Here is a 21,080-nt window from a genome sequence, read left to right as displayed (position 1 = left end):
TTCTTCAGTTCCCATGACCAAATGACAAGGGTTCTTGTGAAACACTGGGAAGGTCCCTGGTGGAATGTGGTTTGTTTATAAATAGTTCTGCTGTGCCACACCCCCTCTGTCCCTCCGGGTTCAAGAAGTAAAAGAGGAAATAAACTCACTTCCTGATGCCCTCGTTCTAGAGTCAGCACTGGCTGGCTGTTTGACAAGGAAAAAAAAGTTCATTACCTTTCTTTAGTGATATCCCATGGGCCTCATCCAGCAGTCTAACAGCAGTTGTGTTGCAGAAGGAAGCAGAAGTTGGCAGCTGTTTAAGGTTCCCTATAGTAAGAGGCTTCACCTCCTCCCTCTGAAGCCTCATGGCCAGCTACCCCACACATGGTGAGTACAAGGAGGACTTTACCAGCCGGACTTCATGAGGAATATGATGAAAAAACAAACACAAAACATGAAGATGTTTTGTGTTTGTTTTTTCATCATATTCCTCAGCATCGAACACCTCAACAGGTCCATGACCGTTCTTCTAAACCTTGCTAGAAGGTTTTCTCTCTCAACAAACTGAACGTTTGGGATTTCTTCACTGCATGTGAGTGCTCAGTGGGGTATGTAAAAGGCTTGGCCTTCTGAAACCTGTAGGATTGAACTTGTGATAAATGGCTGGAAAAATAGTAATGTCTTAATGTCTTTGGTAATAAGCGAATGGTAACAGTTTCTGGTTTTTGAAATAGCAACAAGCATCATACCCTAGATATGTTTTCCATGGACAGATTCTCATCAACACCTGTTTACATCACACTGATGATATTAATAGAAGATCTGTTAACAGCTGCTGTTCACCGCCCCTGAACAATTCATTAAAACAATCCTAACGACTCAAACCAGGGGAGAAACAGAGTTACATTTTTACAGAGAAGTAGATATAGCTAGTAGTTAGTTAGTTAGTTAACAGTCCTGTTTCAGGACTGTTATCTGGCCTTTGGAAGTCAGGCAGCACATTCACTGCGTTTCGATCACAACAGCTTGATGATGAATATATTAATGATATAATATATAATATATATATACTGTGATATATATTATATATTTGATTGAGTCTGGATTGCCATGGTGATCTCAACACCCCTAAAATAGAGCAGGGAATAAGAAGGGAAGGGGGGCCTTCCAGACAACAACAACTGCATCACACACAAATACACACACAAACACACACACACACACGCACGCACGCACGCACGCATGCAGAAGATTAGCACTGGGGCAGACGACCACTCGATTCCTTAACACAGAGCAGTCAAAGCTTTGAAGAGGCTCCACTCTAGTCTAGCAGTTTCCACGGAGCAAGGGTTAAGTGCAGACTTGGAGAACAGTGAGTGACAGAGGAAGTCTCAGCGTTGAGCAACAAAGGGTCTGTGGTTCACTTGGTACTGGGGGAGAGTTGCATTTGAGGATCTTGCCCTGGTTACTGTGAAAGGTAAGAGACTAGATGCCATCACTTCTTGTTGCTAAATCAGTTGCGTAATGATTTTACAACCAGGCTGTACCATAAATATACATGTTCATGGTTTTAGTTATATATTTCTTCGTGGTCCGCTACTTGATGTATCTGCATTCATGCTTTTGCAGCTATCATGTTCATTCACGTTCAGCTATCACATTTGTTCAATATTATAACTTTATCAAGTCAAATCTAAACAAAACTTAAGCTGCAGTGAAAACCAGTAGCCTGTGTGTGTGTGTGTGTGTGTGTGTGTGTGTCTGTGTGTGTGTGTGTGTGCCTGCGTGTGTGTGTGTGTGTGTGTGTGTGTGCGTGCGTGCGTGCGTGCGTGCGTGCGTGCGTGTGTGTGTGTGTGTGTGTGTGTGTGTGTGTGTGTGCGTGCGTGTTTCGTTAGAATGCATAGTGTGTCAGTGAGCTGAGCATACCGTGCCTCAAAGGCCTGTTAGGAGTGCAGGCACTAGAAATTGGACCATGGGGCATGGAGCGTGTGTCAGGGACCATGGAATATTGACAATGGACCATGGAACACGTTTCAGGGGGGGCAGCAGCACATGTTGAAGGTATCATCTGTGGGGCAGAGTTGTTGCTGTGGCTTCTCAAGTTGCTGGGAATCTGTGCCACTTGACACCAAATATGCTGGATATGCAGCGTGTTGATTCCTGCCTCAGTCTTCAGATGAGGCTAGGCTACCTAGCGCAGTGAGTGAAGATGACTCACCATCACCGCCACGGCATTGGTATTAGCAACCAAAGTTAGTCGTTATGGATTGTTACTCCTTCGGATTTCAAGGCAGATTAACTTCAAAAAGGATGGCACTCCTAAACAATACACAGATCATTTAATTAGAATTAAACAGAATATTAAAACTAGGCTTTGTTGAATAAACACTGCCATGTCCTGTATGTAAATAAGCTGCTATGTGTGTGTGCGTGCGTGCGTGCGTGCGTGCGTGCGTGCGTGCGTGTGTGTGTGTGTGTGTGTGTGTATGTGTGTGTGCGTGTGTGCAGGCATGAGGAGAATTCCAGGGTCTGGTACTTCTAATGTAGCAACGAGTTCATGAATCCCTTTAGCCTCACACATCAGATGTTGGAGGATAATTTTTTAATGTGATGGCAGACCCGCTGAGGTCTTGGTGAGCTGTGTGTGAGTGTTTCGCTTCATGTTGCCTCATTGTTCAGGAGGCAGGGTCTGTGAGAGCGTAGTTGGGAACAACCTCTGCCACAGCAGCAAACTGTAAAGTGTGTTTAGAGGCTCCATATGGTCACTGTGTCGACTGGCCAGGCCTGGACTGGCCTCTAACTGTTCTTGGGTAAAGGGTCCCTCTAGCGGAACAGGAACAAGGCGTGGCTCTGCTGACCTGGTCCCAGGCTCCGCCCCTCTTCCCCAGGGGTTCTGCTAGCAGAAGGTCACTGCTTTGTGACTGAAGTGACCCCAAAGACCATAGAACCATCATCATGGTATTATCAAGAAATCTGAAGAGCAACAACAACAACGAAATGAATGTGCTGAAACTGGACTAATGATAAAAGAATGGAAAATAAAGCCTTACGTTATCACGATAATGAAAATGATATTTTAAAGTCTTTATATCAATAAAATGTTCATGGTTTGTTTGTCTCTTCTCTTTCTGTCTCAGAGATGCTGAAGCTATTCCCAAAGAGCGAGATGGACGAGAGACTGCGGCAGGTGGCCGAGAGGGTATACGCCTGCGCCCTGAAGGAGGAGAGCAACCGGGACGCCCTGGCCCTGTTCACCGTCCCTGAGGACTGCCCCATCGGCCTGCAGGAGGAGCGTGAGAGGGAGCTGCAGAAGGGCCTGAAGGAGCAGAGGTCCGAGGAGTCGGCCAGGAGGTTTGGACCGGGAATAAGACCTTAACTACTGACACGCCGGGGATGAGACCTTAACTACTGACACACATAAGACCTTAACTACTGACACACATAAGACCTTAACTACTGACACACATAAGACCTTAACTACTGACACACATAAGACCTTAACTACAGACACACCGGGGATAAGACCTTAACTACAGACACACCGGGGATAAGACCTTAACTACTGACACACCGGGGATAAGACCTTAACTACTGATACACATAAGACATTATCTATTGACAGACCGGGGATAAGACATTATCTATTGACAGACCGGGGATAAGACATTATCTACTGACAGACCGTGTCTGTGGACACATGGCGCCGTTTGGACATCGCAATTCTGCCACGTGAAAAAAACGTGAAGAAACCAAGGTTTACGAACACAGGGTTACAGCCTCATCACACAACGTGTCCAGAAGTGTTTAGTGGGCGTGGCCAGCGACACCATGCAGTTGGAATGCTTCTCAGTAGACAGGGACTATGTTGCAGCTTGCTTTGAATATCCTGTGCTGTTGTTCGATGTCCTTTATCTGAAACGTCAATGAGTGCCATGAGTGCAGGGTCCTTTATGGCACCAGCTTATCATTGACGTCCGCATTGGGAACCAAACCTCTGACCTTGCAGTGTTTTTATGATACATCCATGATGTATAATGACAATCCAGCTCCACTGGACCACCATGGTAACCTTCCTTTGTATTGCTCTGCTCTCATGTTCCTCCAGAATGAAGAGCTTTAAGATGAAGCGTTCTCAGTCTCTGTTCTTACAAACGGACGCGCTACCCCCCGGCCTGCCCACCAGCCAGGCCCCGCCCACCAGCCAGGCCCCGCCCCCAGAGGACCTCCCAGACTACCAGAGAGTGACCATCAGCGGGGATTACTGTGCGGGGGTAAACTGGAGCTCTATACTATACTATCACACTATAATACTAAGAGCACTAAGAATACTGAGCGTGGGGGTCAGAGGTCAGCTGAGCCAGGGTCATGCTCTTTGACACGCTGGGCCCAGTGGCTATCCCTTGGATTGTCTCCAGAAAGGCTCCGTCTTTGTGTGCGGGTGTGTGAGACATGCTCTAAAAGCGTGTGTCGTGTTCCACCCTGGTCCAGATCACGGTGGAGGACTATGAGAAGGCCTCCAAGAGCCTGCTGAAAGCTCTCCTGATCAGGGAGAAGTACTCCAGGCTGGCCTTCCACCGCTTCTCACGGACCACAGCGCACTTCCTCCGTACCGCAGAGGACCGCACCTGGAGCCAGGAGGACGAGGTCCTGCCAGGTGGGCTGTGCGCGTGCGTGTGTGTGTGTGTGTGTGTGTGTGTGTGTGTGCGTGCGTGTGTGAGTGTGGAGTAATCAGGAAGACATCCTTTCATACGATTTGACCTGAGGAAGATCTTCATCAGGCTGTATCTAAGTGCAGCAGACGTTGGATCAGTTCTGCTAAGACGTTTTAAGTGTGTGAGAAGCTGTTCCTTTTGTTTGAAGAGGAATAGCTTTGGGCGGAGATATCCGGGGTGGGGGAGTACACTCAGCCCTCAACACCTTCTTTCTTTAGGCTTGCACCCATGGTTGGGTATGAACGTTATAATGAGTAATATTCTGTATGAAATGCTCTGTGCGTTATATTCTATGAGCTTGACACTCTTGATCGCAAACGTCACCTCTAACCTTTCCCCATTCGGAGCTTTGCGTTCCCTGCATTATTATTTTAGTGACAGGGATAAAATAGCAAAGCTCACTCTGTTGAAGATAACAGACGACATATAAAGCTGTTTAAAATAAAAAGAGGAGGATTTGGGGTCACATGCACTTTAGAGGGGGGTTCCATCTTAACTCTAATGCTGCGTCCGAGCAGACATCAGCCCCTGCCCGGGGCCAGGCCAGGACCCCTACTCCCTGGAGGACCTCCCAGAGGACCTGGGCTACCTGCTGCAGATGATGGACGGCATTGTGCACGTGTACACCAGCCCAGAGGCCCTGGAGCAACAGCAGCCTCGGGACCTCCCCTACCCCGACCTGGAGACCTTCTCTGTGGACATGGGCCAGGTCCTCGCCATGATCGTGGACGGACCCACGTAAGGAGAACCCATAGGTTATAGAAGAGATGAGAACCCACACGTTATAGAAGAGATGAGGAGAACTCACACGTTATAGAAGAGATGAGGAGAACCCATACGTTATAGAGGAGATGAGGAGAACCCATACGTTATAGAGGAGATGAGGAGGAGAACCCATCCGTTATAGAAGAGAAAAGGAGAACCCATATGTTACAGAGATAAGGAGGAGAACCCATACGTTATAGAGATAAGGAGAAGAACCCATACGTTATAGAAGAGATGAGGAGAACTCACACGTTCTAGAAGAGATGAGGAGAACCCATATGTTATAGAAGAGATGAGGAGAACCCATACGTTATAGAAGAGATGAGGAGAACCCATACGTTATAGAAGAGATGAGGAGAACCCATACGTTATAGAGGAGATGAGGAGAACCTATACGTTATAGAGGAGATGAGGAGAACCCATACGTTATAGAAGAGATGAGGAGAACTCACACGTTATAGAAGAGATGAGGAGAACTCACACGTTATAGAGGAGATGAGGAGAACCCATACGTTATAGAAGAGATGAGGAGAACCCATAAGTTATAGAGGAGATGAGGAGAACCCATACGTTATAGAAGAGATGAGGAGAACTCACACGTTATAGAAGAGATGAGGAGAACTCACACGTTATAGAGGAGATGAGGAGAACCCATACGTTATAGAAGAGATGAGGAGAACCCATACGTTATAGAGGAGATGAGGAGAACCCATACGTTATAGAAAAGATGAGGAGGAGAACCCATACGTTATTGAGGAGATGAGGAGAACCCATACGTTATAGAGGAGATGAGGAGAACCCATACGTTATAGAGGAGATGAGGAGAACCCATACTTTATAGAGATGAGGAGGAGAACCCATACGTTATAGAGGAGATGAGGAGAACCCATACGTTATAAAGGAGATGAGGAGAACCCATACTTTATAGAGATGAGGAGGAGAACCCATACGTTATAGAAAAGATGAGGAGGAGAACCCATACATTATAGAGGAGATGAGGAGAACCCATACGTTATAGAGGAGATGAGGAGAACCCATACGTTATAGAGGAGATGAGGAGAACCCATACGTTATAGAAAAGATGAGGAGGAGAACCCATACATTATAGAGGAGATGAGGAGAACCCATACGTTATAGAGGAGATGAGGAGAACCCATACGTTATAGAAAAGATGAGGAGGAGAACCCATACGTTATAGAAAAGATGAGGAGGAGAACCCATACGTTATAGAGGAGATGAGGAGAACCCATACGTTATAGAGGAGATGAGGAGAACCCATATGTTATAGAGGAGATGAGGAGAACCCATATGTTATAGAGGAGATGAGGAGGAGAATCCATACGTTATAGAGGAGATGAGGAGGAGAACCCATACGTTATAGAGGAAATGAGGAGAACCCATACGTTATAGAGGAGATGAGGAGAACCCATACGTTGTAGAGGAGATGAGGAGGAGAACCCATACGTTATAGAGGAGATGAGGAGAAGGAGGAGGCAGGGCGCTCCCAGTTCAATCTCCTCACCAGTACATTGGTTGCGTACCCACCGCTTTGCAACCCGTAGAGTATACCAGCACAGAATGAAGCATACAACTAACAAGTTACTTTTTACCCTCTACCCGGGCAGAAAGACCTACTGCCACAGAAGGCTGAACTTCTTGGAGTCTAAGTTCAACCTCCATGAGATGCTGAATGAGATGGCTGAGCTGACGGAGCTGAAGAAGGTCCCACACAGAGACTTTTACAACGTCAGAAAGGTCCGGACCTGCACCAATCCCTGAATCACATACCCACATGAATAGAGCCCAACATCAAACACCCCCTGCTAAATGTTGGCCTGTGAATATCTTATCTTACTATTATATAATAGCAGGCCTGTGAAGTTACTGCACACTTGGTCAAGTGCGCATGTGCCAAGCAGCCCGCAGCACACACACACACATGCACGCACGCACACACGCCCACAAACACACACCGCACACACCACATACACGTGGAAAAAACGTTATTTATTTTAATATTACCCACCTCCTTGAGCGTCCCAATGTCTTGCGGTATTGATATCCCCCCTCCCACCTTCCGACTGTTTTAACGGACCCGCCGTCGACAAAATCTCCCAGGAAAGACGTTCTGTCTATAGGCTGTAGAAATGGCGATAAAGGAAGTGAAGAGACACTTTCTCACGTCGACAATGCAACGGCAGGTCATTTATTTTATCCGATAAAAACCGTTAAGTTAAATCATCGCGCCGACCGGCATATCAACAAACAAGTCGCAAAATCTCTTAAAGAGACAGCGTCCCTATAATGCAGAACGAAAACATGTCAATAACACAGTATGGTGAATTATGTCTATAGGGTCCAAGACTATACTTTGTTGCTAAAATGTAATATTACCACCCTCCTTGAGCCTCCCGAAATGTCTTTATACTTTGTTGCTCAAACTTAATATTACTCCCCTCCATGAACCACCCGAAATGTCATGCGATATTGCTATCCCCCCTCCCCCTGCCGACTGCTAGAGTTGTTTTATTTTTTTTGAATATTTTGTGTGTAGGTTATGTGTGACTGTTCGCTACTGCTACCTGTCTTGACCAGGTCACTTGAAGAGATATTTAATCTCAATGACTATTCTTCTGCTAAAAATATAAACTTACTCTCATGTCTTCTCCCTCTCCCCTTCCCCCACACAAGCCGGTGCTTTATTTCAACATAGCTAGGTAGGTTGCTGCCTTAGCTGTTGTTACACTTAGTTTGTTTCACTAAGGTGCTTCTGTAAATGAACACAATTTTCAGCTGTTTGTTATTATTATTTTCAACTAACCAATAGTACTTCCCATGCATTTTTTAAATGTCAATGCACTTTTATCCCTGAATAACAGTCAAAGCTATTGAGTAATTGATTTGCATATATAGTATACTACACTTTCCATTGAACAATTACCCCTGTAACCCATGAATTTACTAATTTTATAATGTAATCAAATGCTCACACACTAGCTTCTTTCAGACACACGTGTAAGTCCTGATATTCTCCTGATGGGCCGTATGTGTGAACAACATATCCTGACATTTGTTCCCTGAAAATCTCCTAAATAATTCTACCGCAGAAGCAGTATTTTCTCTGTAAGAAACTAAATTACCATATATGTGAATGAGGAGTAGAAAGTCTGTATATCTCACACTTCAGTGGGCGTGTTGATGATGCTTCTGCATGTCACTGAGTGGCCCCCTAAATGATAATCAGCCTGTTGCCTTTTGTTCGCTGAATGGTTAAAAGATATTTAAATGTTGGCACTGGTTTTAAGAGTCATTCGTGGTGAATGCTAAACACATATGCTATCATAATCCATCATACAATAAATTACAATACATGAGTTCACAGCTGCACGCGTATATAGCAAATGTTTTTTTTTATTATTATTATTGACAACAGTTAGCTGAACATTATAGGTTCCCGTCCTTCCACTCTCTGTTTTCTCAGTTAAACACAGAAATCAACCACATTTGTCCCAGTGTTTGTTATATGTGAAATTAAGCAAAAATAGAAGCTCATTCTCTGGTAACGCAGTTGTTTGTCGCGCCTTTCCTCTTCGTTGTTACTTCTATTTGTCTCATGCTCCACTCTTTCATCGATCGATGCTTCGGATTTTGTGGATGCAACGGAATATATGATGCATAATTTTAGCAACATTTAAGATGATTGCGATGAGCTCTGCCCGTTCTGCCTCCATTTTGTCTGTGGTTAAACCAAAACAAACTGCAGTGTCAGCAGCCGCACTCTTGCGAACTTAGACCCTACGCCATATTCCGCTACTTGCAAGTCCATCCCCCTAAAACCCCCGTTGATTCTACTGATATCTAAACGACGATCGTTGTCCGCATATAAAGCAGGAATCACCATCAAGTGTGAATCACCCTCAGGGTCGAATCTCCTGATATACAAATGCGGCAAAAATGCTGAGGACATGTGTGAAACGGCTTATAAATACAAAACTATTATGCTTGCTTCATAACGTAAGGAGAAAATTATTATGCTTGCTTCATTACGTATTAGATGAACCAAAAATGTTATACATACATTTGCCTATAATACAAATTATAGGCAAATTCTTATTATATTATGCGCTCAGAAATTTGTTACATTATCGACTGGGGTTTCCACATTATAGCTATGGGTTTAATTACAACTAGGTTGTAAAAAAAAGGTTGAGATAAACTCGGAAACTCTAGTAGTAATAATGATCATAATTAAAAACAATCATTCATGACCATGACTAATACTATTTAGTGTGTTAGCTAAACTGGCCTAGTAGTCTGTTTATCTGATTCATGAAAAGAGTTATTACACAGGAAGTAACACATTGTCAGTTGCTTGCTATCTGATCATATCAAACTTTTGTCAAACATTTTTGGGTGACCTCCAGAATGGAAAAACCTTCCACAAATAGAGGTTCTGGTTAGTTGACCATAGGGGAGTAAGAACACAGCCTCAGTGCTCCAGCCCCGGGCTCCAGCCTCAGGCACCGGGCTCCAGCCTCAGTGCTCAAGCCCAGGGCTCCAGCCTCCAGCCTCAGGCTCCAGCCACAGGCTCCAGCCCCAGCGAGCGGATGCCTGTCAGGGGAGATTACTGTTCAAATTCCTGCAAAGCAACTGAACTTAGTCCTTAGACATGGCTATCTAGAGTAGTGCCTGAACTGAAAAAGAAACTTTTATGTTAAAAAAAAAATATAAGATATACATATTTTTTTTAATAAAAACGTGTCTTTGCGTGCTGCCTAGATGATTGCATCTTCCTGTTTGGCTCCAAGCTGCTCGTTTTGTTTGGTATCTTATTCCCATTAGTGCACATTCCATTAAAAACATATGTTCTTCACGTGACAATGAGTTGACCAAATTCATTTATTAGCAGAAAACATTAAAGCCTTGGGATATCGATTCAAAAGATTGTGCAAGAACAGCTAGAGTTGCACAGTATCAATAGCAAAAAACTCAAAAGCAAAATCATCAGCACATTCAGCACATTCTTCTTAACTATGTTTTATGGATGAAGCTTGTTCACCAGAGATCTGCTGCACCTCACGGACATCATTGTTTGTGTGTTTTTGTGCGTGTGTGCGGGTGTCTGCGTGTACCACTTCTCAACCAGGTTGACACGCACATCCACGCAGCTGCCTGCATGAACCAGAAACATCTGCTGAAGTTCATTCAGACAACGTATCAGACGGAGGCGGAGCGCGTGGTGCTGGAGAGGGGTGGGGAGAAGCTGACCCTGGGCCAGGTGTTCCAGAACCTGGCCATGGACCCCTACGACCTCACTGTGGACTCCCTGGACGTGCACGCCGTAAGAAACGCTCCCTACTTCATACCCCGTGTGTAACCATTGGTAGGCTGGTCTGTCAGTACGCTGGTCGGTCAGCACACTGGTCGGTCAGATGGTTGGTCAGATGGTTGGTCAGATGGCTGGGCAGATGGTTGGTCAAATGGTCGGTCAGATGGTTGGTCTGATGGTTGGTCAGATGGTTGGTCAGATGGTTGGTCAGATGGTCGGTCAGATGGTCGGTCAGATGGTTGGTCAGATGGTTGGTCATACGGTTGGTCAGATGGTTGGGCAGCACGATGGTTGGTCAGATGGTCGGTTGGATGGTTGGTCAGATGGTTGGTCAGATGGTTGGTCAGATGGTCGGTTGGATGGTTGGTCAGATGGTTGGTCAGATGGTTGGTCAGCACGATGGTTGGTCAGATGGTCAGTTGGATGTTTGGTCAGATGGTCGGTCAGATGGTTGGGCAGCACGATGGTTGGTCAGATGGTCGGTTGGATGGTTGGTCAGCACGATGGTTGGTCAGATGGTTGGTCAGATGGTCAGTCAGATGGTTGGTCAGATGGTTGGTCAGATGGTTGGGTGGATGGTTGGTCAGATGGTTGTTCTGATGGTTGGGCAGCACAATGAACACGATGACCTATCCAGGAAATTTAGTTTATCAATACAACTCATTATAAAGACCACCACATGTCACCATTGATGTGTAGAAGAGAAACGTAGAGAGCAACGGTCTACCTACTGATGTGTTAAATGAGGAATTAAATAGGTCTGATTCAGACTAGATTATAAGACAAGGCTACAGACAAAGTAAATGAACAAGAAGAAAGTACCACAACAAAGAGCATTTTAACTGAACTCAAATAGACTCCATTAAAACCTGTTTTATAATTATCTGTTTAATGTGGCCATTTCATTACAATACTAGTCAATATTGAATTCATGAATAACTTAATTAAAGGTTTATAACCTTTAATTATAAATTTGAACTAAAAAGTAAGTACAGAACACACAGCATTTCCTGGCACAGGGGCACAGCATGTGTTGTTGACACATTTAATCTGTTGATGTCATTTGATTGGGCTTCATGCAAGGTCTTCAGAGTCAGAGTGATTTGATGTTTTCTGGCTGATTGCACAGCTCACACATCTTCCTGATCCGTAGGGAAGACAAACATTTCACCGCTTTGACAAGTTCAACTCCAAATACAACCCTGTAGGGGCCAGCGAGCTGAGAGAAATCTACCTGAAGACAGACAACTATATCAATGGAGAATACTTTGCTCGCCTGATTAAGGTACAGTATCAATCATACCGCAAATATGAACAACAGTGTGAAATTGCCTTCAGAGGTTAACAGACCCTCATATGACATAAATACAAGATCATAGGTCCGTTATTAATCCTAGACGGGAAATTTGGGTATCCCAGCAGAAAGACACTAGTAGACACTAAATGAATAAGAGATACACAATTCAAGTTAAAGTAAGAACAACAAGAAACAAAGCAGAAAATATATCTATATATACACTTTAATAGTAGTAGCAATATGTAAAAAGATCCTTGCTGTCCATTTGATTACAGACATTTGATGTAGACATTAACAATAATTATAACCATATTTAAGCTAAGCATTACTTTCACTTTCCAAATACATACGTTCGTTAGGGTGAGATTTAAGATCCAGAAGATAAAACTTAAGTGAAATGTGATCCTTTAGGAAGTTCTTGGACTGTGACAAACTAACAAAGCGCGCGAGCCAGCATTGTGTTAGTCCTAATCAGTCTTTATGCACCAATAGAAGCTTAGTTCCATGTAGAAACATTTAAGTGTATTATGTGTCCAAATATCCAGCCTGCCAGTGCCAACAGTTATAAAATTATAAATCCAAAAGTAGAATTCCTTCTGAAGTTTGTTTGATTTGGAATTAATAATAAACCGATTTTTTATTTATTCCAGACATACATTTGGGTTACACAGCAGCAACTACTAGACAGTCGCCTAATGTTTTATTTTTACAAATTAAAAATATGAATAAAGAGCCATAAAATATATAGGAGACGTCTGTATCCACGGCAGCATGTGACATGTGCAGTGCTACTTGTGGGAGCAGACGTGGGGTAGCAGCAGCATCAGAAGGGATTCCCCCATGTCTCTCCAGTAATGACTGCCTGGTATCCTCCAACAGGAAGTGGCTCAAGGGCTGGAGGAGAGCAAATACCAGCACGCCGAGCCACGCCTCTCCATCTACGGACGCTCTCCAGACGAGTGGCGGACCCTGGCCTCCTGGTTCATCCAGCAGTCCCTCCACTCTCCCAACCTGCAATGGATGATCCAGGTCCCCCGCATCTAGTGAGCTTCTCGTACCATCACTAGAACTATGGGATGTATTGTATGCATGCGTTTATACGTGGGTTTGACTTTGAAGGTTGGATTATTGTGAAGGTTTTGAAGGCCCCCCCCACCCCACCAAGGGGTCCTGACATTAGGAGGGGGTGAGTATAGTGGCTAGGGTAGTCAGGCCCAACGGGATGATGATCCACCTGATCCACCAGGCCTTCTGGAGGCGTCCTTCAGCCAGAAGCTCTTGATGACATGGAACTGAGTTCACTGTAGATCACTTTGGAAAAACATCTGGTGAATGACTCACTAAACAGAAGCATTGTTTGAGGTTTTTGAGACATTTTGTTAATAGTGGCGAACAAGTGGCTAACCTTTACCTATCAATAAAGTAATCTTAAGTCAGTTAAATGTTCAGCAAGCAGAGTTTTTTGTACTAACTGTGGCAGGTAGGGAAATGATTTGCATCTCAAAGTGAGAAATGTTGATAAAAAAGATTACCATATTTGTCTTTCAGTGATATTTTCAGGGCCAAGAAGATCATACCAAACTTTGCCAAGATGTTGGAGAATATCTTCCTCCCACTGTTTGAAGCCACAGTCAACCCACAGCAGAACAAGGAACTGCACGTGTTTTTAAAATACGTAAGTCGTGCAAGAGGATTCAATACATTTGCCAAAATATGGGTTCATCTAAAATTCGGCTCACAACAGATGTTATCGAAAATTGTAAAACTGATCTTTGAATGATATTTGTCAGATATGGTTATATATACGGCTCCCAGGTCTGGGAAGGTTAAGCTGCTATTGATTTGGATTATTTAATTACACTATTTGGTCATTCAGTTGACAGGTAGGGGTTAGACATCTTGTTCAAGGATGCCTACAGGTATCCTGTGGAAATGGGATTTGAACCCAGAACCGTTCAGCTGGGAGTGGAGTGCCACAACTAGACTACCCTGCTCCCATATGGCCGTTTCCTTAGCTACTGTACACTGTGAACTCATTACACATCGGTTCACGATGCCCCCCGCCCGACCCTTAATGTGCTGTTCCCTTGGAGGAGGACCTGTTGAACTGTTAACACGGTCCTGTCCCGCTGCAGCTGACGGGGTTCGACAGTGTGGACGACGAGTCCAAACACAGCGACCACATGTTCTCCTTCAGCAGTCCCAAGCCTGAGAGCTGGACCTCCGAGGAAAACCCCCCCTACAGCTACTACCTCTTCCACATGTACGCCAACATCATGGTGCTCAACAACCTGCGCAAGTAAGTCCTTCTTAGTCCCCGCCGTCCCATGGACGGGTGCATACATAGCAACAGGAGTAGTAGCACAGGCTCATGCTAACAGGCTCTTTAACGATGACTGAACTGGACTGTCTCCATGCTGTATTAGGGTTTATTTAATTACTGATCAAAAATGGCAGAAATTGAGGGAGGGAACTAGTGTCAAACTAGCCTGGTCCTACCAGACTCTCGTACTTCATTTCATTTGTACACAGAGTCCGGACCTACTCAATTGACAAACGTTAACTCACTTGAAGGCGGGTGTCTGTTGAAATTTAAAACTATTGGATCAGCCTAGTGCCACTCTGGATCTGCCATAACCAATCGCTAACATTTGACTACAGCTGAAACTAGCGTACGATCTCAACGTCATTGTTCTCAGCCACTCCCTCTTTTCTCTGATTGGACCGGCAAAATTTGGCCGGAGAAAACCTGCGAATATACCGCAAACCCAGACGTAGTAGAGATGGATTTATTGATTCGTTTCCGCGAACCAGTTCGCGTGATTCAGTTCGCCAAGGGGAGTCATTCGCGAATCGTTCGTTCGTTCATTCGTTTAGTCGAGTTTCCGGTAGCGGTGAATCGAATCATACACGGTTCTCTGAGTCAGTCAGACTCAGCCCCTCGTTCGTTCAGTCGGGTTTCCGGTTCAGTCGAGTTTCCGGTAGAATCATGGAATGAACGGCTCAGACTCAGCGCCTCCCTCGTTGTCATTCTCATACGTCAACATTACAACTTTAACCAAACGCAGCGGGATGGGGTGTAGTTGATTATTGGATGTTTGACATATCAGCAAAATAATAGACTTGATTTAGCAATGATGGTGGGTGTCCCGGGTGTTTTAGTCTCCCATAAACAGAACCCTGTGCAGCCAAAGACTAAATCTAGCTGCCAAAATTAACACTGCCTTCAAAACGAGAGCTGGTTAATTGTGAAAAATGCATTAAACTGTCATCAGACAACGCAGTTATACGCTATTGTAATGACCTCGCCGGTGTCAAACCAGGTCACTGAAAACCCGTAACCAACGGCAAAAAGCCACATTAACAACAACCGGTTACCCGGGCAACCCCCCAACCCGGTCCCTTCAACGTGCAAGCCCCCACCCTCCTGTTCTCCCAAGGCCCTCCCCCAGCTGACCTGATGATTCACCCCCCACACTGATTGACAAGAAGAACATCCAATGCATGCACAGAAAACAACTGGCATAACGGACAACGAAATACAATGCAACACATAACACACAAACTCTTTAAATGTCCCAGGGTCGTGAACGAAGTTCACGACCCTGTGAGTGAACGAACTGTCAGCGAGTCAGCGACTAGTGGGTCTGGGAGGAGTCGACTCTGAGAACGAACGAGGCGAACGAGACGAACGAGGCGAACGAGAGAGAGGAACCAGTTCAGTTCGTTCGTCTTAACGATTCGTTCATTCGAACTGATTCGTTCGCGAACGACTCAACACTAAGACGTAGTACTGAAGGGAAATGAAAACTGAGCGTTGCATGTAGGCGGCAGGAGCCAGTTGGAGCCAACCACCGTTGGACTTTCATGCAGCATTGCTGCATGAAAGGACTCAGAGTCTGACCTTCATCAGACAAAGATGTGCAGGTCAGTCATACTTAGTGAAGTACTCTGTCTCGTGTCTGAAGGGAAAGAGGCCTGAACACATTCCAGTTCCGGCCCCACTGTGGCGAGGCTGGATCCATCACCCACCTGGTGTCCGCCTTCCTCACCGCAGACAACATCTCCCACGGCCTCAACCTCAAGAAGGTGGGCCAGAACACTGACTGCTGGCGGGGCCGGTTGAAGTGTGAATGGTTATTTCTAAAGAGCCAGGCATTGTTTAGATGAGTTGGTCTCTGCTGTTTATACTTTTGGATAGGCATTGGATTTGTAAAAATGTTGGTTGGCACAACATTTTTATGAAAGTAATGACTTTGGGATATCAAAGTTTAAAAGAAAACATGTTCATCAAGCAGTGGAGGTGGGATCTAAATGGTCTACCTTAAACCTCCGGTATTCATATAAATGCATCAGTAACACATTCAAGAATAACCTTAAAATGAAATGTCCTCTTGTCCTCTCCAGAGTCCAGTGCTTCAGTACCTCTACTACCTCTGCCAGGTGCCCATCGCTATGTCCCCTCTGAGCAACAACGGCCTGTTCCTGGAATACTCCAAAAACCCTCTGCGCGAGTTCCTCCACAAAGGCTTGTGTGTGTCCCTGTCCACTGACGACCCCCTGCTGTTCCACTACACCAAGGTCAGCCCTACCAGCCTGAATACCGCCCATCTAATGCATCGTCCATTTACCCAACCCATTTATACGATCACTGCTTTTTATCATGCAGCTCTACATGCCAATTAACCAAGAGAATGAGGAATTTGGTATTTTACATTGTTTGTTTGAAAATTGTTCAACCTGGAACATTTTTTTTTATAATTTTGGGTCTACATTAATAATGTGGGCTACATTTAAAAAAAATGGTAGAAAATTGAGTAGGAACACTGCAGCCATAATCCGTCCTCTAAAAGTGCCTAATTTGGCTCAGTTATATTCATTCATCATTATGGAAAGGATCCCTACAGAGATGCCATGTTTTATCAACGTTTCGGTTGATCACGTTCTGTTATTCTGTTGGTCAAGAGACTTTGGAGACTCTTAAAGGTATAATATGTACCATTTTCACATTAAAATATCAAAATACTAGTAGGCCGTTGTAATATATATTTTCTTGAGTTGTTCACGACCTAATCCCGAATGAAACCCAGAGAAATCAGTTGTTTTATTCAAGGTAACATTGTTTCATTTGATGGTCGTTCTTTACCTTCTAACTTCCGGGGAACCAGGGAGAACAGTAATCCAGTAGAGACCTCATTTATTGATATGATATTTCAATATTGATCTATCTTACTATCATGTTCTATTCTGGTGGTTCATGCCAGCCACCAAGCTTATACATAGGCTAACGTTATAACATTAAAACAACGTTTAACGGGCTTATTATTTTTAATATGTTATTCATGATTATTTTCTCCACGGATAACCCCGCGGTCATATTCACCACAGACCCATAGCGCTGTCTACAGCTGTCCGAGTAGACGACTCATTAATTGTAAGTTGGGAAGATAACATTAGGTATTTTCACCCTCAATGGCGCTAAAGAAAACAACTTTGATGATCGCACTCTACTTCAAAAAGTCATAGTGACATCATAGCGTCAGAATGGACAAATGATACCATTGAAGTGATAACATATATCCTTCATTTGCTTCTAATTATGTTATTATGTGTTATCAAGGTGTGCGTTGAGCATTGAAAATGTATTAATATAATATTTTTAATAATAATGATAGCAGTGATATATTTATAATTTGAATTTGATGTGAAGGCTTTTGTTTTACATTCCTTATTCCATTTTTGTCTTGTATTATCTTTTGTGTATTAAGTGTCGTGTCCTTACTCCTTAGGAAGCATTGATGGAGGAGTACGCCATCGCCGCCCAGCTGTGGAAGCTAAGCACTTGTGATGTGTGTGAGATAGCCAGGAACAGTGTCCTGCAGAGCGGCCTCTCACACAAGGTACAGTACCCCTACCTAGCATGACACTATTATCCTGCTAGTGTAGCTAGCACCCCACTAATCAAACTAGTATAACACTAGGCTGCATCCGAATACTCATACTTGACTGCTATATAGTAGGCATTTTGTAGTAAGTCATAAATATAACGCGTCCGAATGCTCAGTACGCATTGTCTAGTAGGCAAAAAGTTTCTGAATGCGTACTACCGCCACAGTATACAACGGTAGGTCACTACGCTATCCCACAATTCAGCCGGAGTCTGGTAACCGAAGAAGAACGCTGCGGTGAAAAAAAATGTAAAATCTAGATGGCTGACTGGGCACCACCAGAAGCTGCTCCAGCTAAGGTAAATCATCCCAGGTGACTTTAATTTTGCCGGCATCTGATGTGCAGCGCACAGAGGGGAAATACGTAATCTCCAAACATCCGGTGCCGTTTCGGTGGTGTTCGGAAGCGTTCTGAGGCGTTGTACGATAGCTGTAGAACATACTACATTAACGGGCTGTTTCCCAAAGTGAAGGCTGCAGCCTTGCTAGAACACTTCCTTGCTAGTCGCGTCCTATAGAGATAAGGCTAGAGTGCTGCCTAGTGTTTGTAGCATTCAGCTCGGAACGACTTGCTAGTGTGGAAGCGCTTCCGCTTTTTAAATATTGCTCCAGTGTTAAATATTTTAATGTTTTAATTGTTGAAATTGTTACTGGCAACAGTAGTTTGTTTAAACACCACCTACTTGCATATTAAAACAAATCAATCCATGCAAAATATAGCCTATCATTACGTTGCAAAAAGTTTTGAAAGAAATCGCACAGCTTAATTTTTTGCATTTACATGACTAATCTATAAAAAGCAATACGGCACAACATATTTCTGAAACGTTCAAATAACTCCACTTGTGTAAAGCAATGTGTATTGCTTTCTATACGCATTTTTTGAATATCCCGCGCAGCCTGTGAACGCAGAGGATTGTGGGTATTTTCGCTCGTTGAGGATCCATCGATGCATCCTTGAAAAATCTGGGAATTCTCAAAAATAAAGGACGCGAAAAAGGCGCGAACTTCCGAGTGTTCTCAACATTGGAACAGTGCTTGTCGGCGTTCTATGACGAAGCGTCCTTAAAAGGGCAGTTGAGCATGCTTCCTTCACATTGGTAAACAGCCGACACAGTAGACGCAGAAATATTTCAACAGAAATAGTATATACTTATTATTCGGATGCACCCTTAGTCTAGCTAGCTTGACAAGTCTTGCTGGCATGACACAATTTAAGCCAGCACAACACTAGTCCAGCAGGCTAGTCTTGCTAGCTGGGAGGGCGTGAGGGTTTGAGTCCACACTTACCGAGCCCTTTCCGTGAGTCTGCATCAGTGCAGACTTCACCTGAGGGAATTTCCCACAGTTCTAAGCGTTGTGACGTTTACCGCGGAGACCATAGGGAGATCCAGAAATTAGGAAGGTAAACAACAAGACGACGCTACTGACAATGTGCGACCAGATGGGAATTTCTGGCTTTTTTTTTAGTGAGCCGAATCATTTGGATCAGCTCACCAACAAGAGCCTGCTCTTTTGGCTCCCAAATGTAGCCCGTTCTGACTTATGATTAGTATGTGTAGGCAAATAATCAACTACATTATTCAATACATCCTTTATACTGAAGTATTCAGAAGTAAAAATTATATTTTCTAATATCAATAAATTGCTGTAGCCGATTGTTGTCATTGCATTTCCAAAAAACCAAAAAAAACGTCAAAATGAGAGTTCCCAAACCGGCAAGTGTCAGCAACATCTTTGTCATTAAACGTTGCCGCGGTAACATGTGCTCTCGTGAAGTGCTGTCCCAATCCCATACATACCTATCTGGGCCCATGTGGCCTCACACACTCGCTCACTTAGCACCTGAGACCAATTAAGTCTGTGTCCCTATTCCTCAGGGCTCACTTTGGGATTGGGCCAATAAGTACCCCCAGTGGGTGTGTCTGGATGTAGGGCACTTTGCCGGAGAAGCCGTTAAGGATTACACCTTTAGCTAGCATAACGCAGTCCAACTAACTGGATGCTAATTAACAACCTCCCCTGCCCCCCCCCCCCCCCCCAGGAGAAACAGCACTTCCTGGGTCCAAATTACCTGCAGGACGGCCACAAGGGCAACGACATCCAGCGGACCAACGTGGCCCAGATCCGGCTGGCGTACCGCTACGAAACGCTCTGCAACGAGCTCAGCTTCCTGGTGGACGCCATGAAGATGGATGCTGCCACCACACCCGTCCCGGACCAGTGATGTCCGCCTCTCACATTCTACCAGTGCATACAGGTCACCTGACATAGTGACGTCACGTTCAACAATCAGTGCCTTGCCAGTTTGAGTGTTCTGTTTATGTTTTTTTATTAACTTTCTTTCTGTCTTGGAAGTGACTGCATCGTTACTGGCTTAATGCTCCTGCTTTATTAAGCGCCATGATTTATTTTGTGCTTTATTTTGATTGACCATTTCAGAACTTTTTCAAAATCAATCTATTTTTGACAACACAAGTGAGACTTTCTTTTTTTTGAGACAGCCTACAAGTTGAGACCAGTGGACTTCAACTGGTCAAGATGACCAGTTGACACTGCACTATTTCTGTTTGAGTTTGCTGCCACCTAAAGTTCAACATCCCCCATCCTTAACTGAGCTGTATTTTGTATTTGAAACTATGATTAATAAAGCATAGTGTTATTTGATACACTAGTGTCATTTTGTGCAATGTGTTCTGATCACGGGGAATCAAAAGTGGGGTTTTCTATTAGTGCTCACAGCAACAATACCGGAAACTTCAGTACCTGAAGGGTACTAACTGATTCAGCAGCATAGAGTCACAACAATTGTGACTCTATGCTGCTCACAATATGAACGCTGGCGTTTTAGGCCTTAGTTTGAGCAGGACTTACTAAGGTTCCGTAGGGTTTTTTTTTTGCAGGAGGTTGCCTTCTTGTCCATGCACTGGGTGCTGGTCTCGCTTGAATGGATGTCCTCCAGCACTGTTCCAGCAATGAGATTTCAGTTTAAATTGTTGGAAGTACTCCTAAATAATGTCCTGGTTTTGCAGTTAAGTGTGTAGACC

General features: G+C 44.3%; 1 protein-coding gene across 2 annotated transcripts; it reads left to right on the top strand.

Annotated features, from left to right (window-relative positions):
• Positions 1-165: 165 nt before the first annotated feature.
• On the top strand, positions 166-20,702 carry ampd3b (adenosine monophosphate deaminase 3b). 2 transcript variants are annotated; one of them, XM_079743272.1, is made up of 15 exons: positions 166-369; positions 3,120-3,333; positions 4,088-4,253; positions 4,471-4,636; positions 5,213-5,432; positions 7,085-7,214; positions 10,606-10,800; positions 11,942-12,073; positions 12,965-13,128; positions 13,634-13,760; positions 14,221-14,384; positions 16,054-16,174; positions 16,493-16,666; positions 17,875-17,985; positions 20,078-20,702. In XM_079743272.1, exons 1-15 carry the CDS (start codon positions 348-350, stop codon positions 20,258-20,260), a joined length of 2,289 nt encoding a protein of 762 aa, XP_079599398.1. In that variant the 5' UTR covers positions 166-347; the 3' UTR covers positions 20,261-20,702. The 2 variants fall into 2 exon arrangements, with proteins under 2 accessions (XP_079599398.1, XP_079599399.1); XM_079743273.1 differs by lacking the exon at positions 166-369 and adding an exon at positions 1,313-1,459.
• The last annotated feature ends 378 nt before the right edge of the window (positions 20,703-21,080 follow it).

The sequence above is a fragment of the Pollachius pollachius genome (assembly GCF_949987615.1).
Source record: "Pollachius pollachius genome assembly, chromosome: 9".
NCBI classification, from domain to species: domain Eukaryota; kingdom Metazoa; phylum Chordata; class Actinopteri; order Gadiformes; family Gadidae; genus Pollachius; species Pollachius pollachius.
The sequence above is the reverse complement of the archived record's forward strand: the minus strand, read 5'-3'. Positions and strand labels throughout refer to the sequence as shown.

Coding starts and splice junctions, on each gene's coding strand:
- ampd3b (XM_079743272.1), top strand. CDS start 348: ATGGCCAGCTACCCCACACATG. Junction 13,761..14,220: donor TGCACGTGTTTTTAAAATAC/GTAAGTCGTGCA, acceptor GTCCCGCTGCAG/CTGACGGGGTTCGACAGTGT. Junction 17,986..20,077: donor AGAGCGGCCTCTCACACAAG/GTACAGTACCCC, acceptor CCCCCCCCCCAG/GAGAAACAGCACTTCCTGGG.